Genomic DNA, 3,366 nt, shown 5'->3' on the forward strand with positions numbered 1-3,366 from the left:
AAAAGTAAAGAACACAACATACGTGCATTATTACTATCATTCACTTTAGCCTGATTGATAGTATATGAATACAATGAATGGTTCATATAAGAAAAAATGTAGACGCACTCTCCTAAAAAAATCACCCCAGTAGTCAGTCAGAGAGATAGATAGATAGATATCAATGTCAATATTTTCTCCAGTATTGTGCAGTCCTAGTTTAACCTTACTTTAAATTGCACCTTTAAGCTATGGTAATAGAAGAAATTGTTGTCTTTAACGTTAAAAAATAATAAAAAAGCCAGGGTGTTTGACCTAAGTTAATACAGAGTGTAGATCCTTTATAGCAACAGTTTTCAATTGTTTCTCAAAAGCATCATATGTCTTACAATTACATTCCAGGATAGTGTCCACTCTTTGTCACAGAACGCTTTCGATTTCAGTCTTTGGATCAGAATAAAATCTGTTTTATTAGTGCGAGTCCTTTCAGCTTTACAGATATCACACATAGCTAATAATTCCAGATACAAAACACATTTTGCAATGTGCATCTCTGGTCACATTTTCACCTCACTATGACCACTAGCCATTACTAAACATTGCAGGGCTATGAAAAGCCTGAAACTTGTTTTTGGAAGGGAGGGGGAGGTCCACAGCGCACTCATTGAAGTTAAGACTGGCAAAATAAGTCCTTACATCACACAATAATAAAAGTAATTTTTAAGAAGTAAAAAGTTTTTCCATTAAATTAAGAATCAATGTAGCTTTTCATATTGCAATATCATAATCCTACATTGAAACATTGTGAAAACAACTTTCTAGATGTGTGCCAGGTCATGAAAAAAGTGAATATACGTTCATGATTTTGTCCATGTTAGTTGCTTCATGTACATTTATTAAAAACTTTTGTTTAGCTCTAGTTAGACATCTAAACTCTGGGATAAGACTTATGTTTACATAACGGCATGCTGATTCCAAACAGATAGCTTTGTCAAGGCACTTTGGGCTTGAGATACATTTTACACAGTGGCCATCAATGACAAATTGCGTTCCGCTATGAACGTGCACATATTGTTTTTAAAATCACAAACACGGTTGGTCAGCGAAGTTGCAGCAGTAGCCGTCTATGCCGGTAACATATTCATATGACGGTGCACTGAACGAAGCTTTGTGACTAGCATCTAATGACCAGCAACCACTTTAACGCTGCCGCACAGTGAGTATCTTCCTTGAACATATGCGGCAGACAAACCGCAAGGGGACACTAACTTCTCATCTCACGTGGGTTCTGATAAACAGTGAATTTATCAAAAACAATGCCCATGTCACCATTTACCAAGCTACTAGAGGTCATATTTCACAGGACCAGCTTGAGCACGGTTTTCATGGTAAATCAGTAGAATGAGGAGAAAATGCTGTACTCGCGCCTTTGTTTATTTGGTTGTCATGATCTTGCACATGATGACGTCCTGTCACTGCTCCAGCTGCTCATCCTCAAAAGGGGACAGAGAGCGGACGGCCGTTCGCTTGAGTTCAGTGGAGCAGACAGCTCTGCTCAGTGTTCTTGCAACATGCAGACATTTCATAAAATTGCAGAAACACCGTTCTTTACATAGGCTGTCAGTCATTCTTGAGATCACAAAAACATGCAATAAGCCACCATAAAGGCACATTCAAATGGGTATCAAATCACAGCAGGGTTTGTGCTGACATTTGTGAAAGTATGCCCACTGCATTCATGACAGCCACAAATTACCATGTGGAATCTATAAACTTCTACACATAAACCCCTTTAGTGACATTAAATGCAGTAAGAGTCATTTTGGGGGGGGGCAACATAAGCTTCCTAACACCAGCAGGTGGATGAATTACATCACTATGTTGAAATAAATACTTATGCAACTATCTTGGAAAATTTACAAAATTATTTGTCTTTCTAGTGTCAAAGAGACACCATGGTCAGTGGTGCGTAAATAATTTGACTTACCGGCTCTGATGTAAAACCAGTTCTCATCACTGGGGGCCAGCTCCTTGTGCTTACCCAGCTTGACGAGGTCCACCCAGTCAGGCACCTTCAGCTTTCCTGACCTTCGGACAGGCAAAAAGCATGTTGCATTAAGTTTCTCTCTCTTCTTACGTTGTTAGCGTCACATACAACTAAACATATTCTGGTTAATTAAGGTAAATAAATAAGTTTGATGAAAACTGCAATCACGATATGATGGTTTGTGTGGTTAACATAAAACTAACTTTTTCAGGAAAGCCGACAGGGCACGGACAAACTCCTGCTGGTTGACGTCTTTCACTGTGACACCTGGCATCTAAATAAGAGGAAAAAAAACAATAACGTTACATTAATCAACTACTGACATGCACAGGAATAGACTGCAAGTTAGTTACTCATTAACTACAAATCTTTAAGGATGCTGTTCTGTTTGTTATAAACAATGTGATCTTTATACCTAACGTGATCATTAATGTAATATTTGATGAAGATCAGTTTTGATACTTAAGTAAAGTACGTTTTCTAAACATGCTTCTTTCAGCTTAATTTCTCTCTTCTTGGCTATGGTTATGCCCTTATGATGATGATGATGATGATGCAGCCAGAGCTCCAGTCACTGACTAACCTCTGATTTCCAACTGCGGAACGGTTGCGGATCCGCTCCGGAACAGAAAATAATAAAAAATACAATACACCGTGCTCATGGCGGTTTATATTTCCCTTAAAAATGTCGAAATAGGCGAAGCCAGGCCTGAAGTCAACAGGTCAGAGGTTTTGTGGTTCTGTTTATAGAAACTACAACCAGTTATATTGCGCGATCATATGTGAATTCACAAGATCTTGTGGGTTCTTGTGGCTTTGGCTGTCAGTCATGGCTGCAGCCGTTCTGCAAAAAATCAAGACCTGGTGGGTATTGAAGGACGGCGGAGCATGGAGCCGTTCCGCAGTTGATGGAAATCAGGGGTTAGGCCACATTCAGACAGCCAATGTCGGCCATCCTACAAAAACGCAGGTCTCCTCTTTCATTTTGAATCGGGGTAATGTGTGTAAGCCTACAACGGACCGGTGGCAAAAAGTTGAGACAAAAAAAGCACTTGCTATGTCACACTCCTTGTTTCTTTGAGATCTATAAAACAATCAATTATAAAAAATATTTATAAAAAAAAAAGTCTACTTGTGCTACATTTAGGGATTAAAACACATGACAGGACGCCACACACATAGGTTGATTCATCACACTTTGATGTCAGAGCCCCCTGACCTTTAAGGAAATGGCTAATGAATGTTTTATGTTCATCATCCCTGTTGGTCCTTCTATACATGTTTACTTTATTTTATCGTCAGGTGTTAACATTTTATAATGATCCCTTTTTTTTTTTTAA

At 38.7% G+C, this 3,366-nt stretch overlaps 1 protein-coding gene and 1 long non-coding RNA gene across 2 annotated transcripts in view; one reads left to right on the top strand and one right to left on the bottom strand.

Annotated features, from left to right (window-relative positions):
• The window catches only part of rps19 (ribosomal protein S19), an 8,548-nt gene that overhangs the window by 4,201 nt on the left and 981 nt on the right, over positions 1-3,366 (bottom strand). The window contains exons 2-3 of the mRNA XM_032519509.1: positions 2,230-2,300; positions 1,967-2,067 (exon numbers count right to left, since the gene is read on the bottom strand). Of these exons, the coding sequence (XP_032375400.1) occupies positions 1,967-2,067; positions 2,230-2,300 (172 nt within the window). The remainder of the gene's footprint in view (positions 1-1,966; positions 2,068-2,229; positions 2,301-3,366) is intronic.
• Positions 1-3,366, top strand: part of LOC116691685 (uncharacterized) — a 17,161-nt gene that overhangs the window by 1,335 nt on the left and 12,460 nt on the right. The gene's annotated exons all lie outside the window — the stretch shown is intronic.

This window comes from Etheostoma spectabile, chromosome 6 (assembly GCF_008692095.1).
Source record: "Etheostoma spectabile isolate EspeVRDwgs_2016 chromosome 6, UIUC_Espe_1.0, whole genome shotgun sequence".
NCBI classification, from domain to species: Eukaryota; Metazoa; Chordata; class Actinopteri; order Perciformes; family Percidae; genus Etheostoma; species Etheostoma spectabile.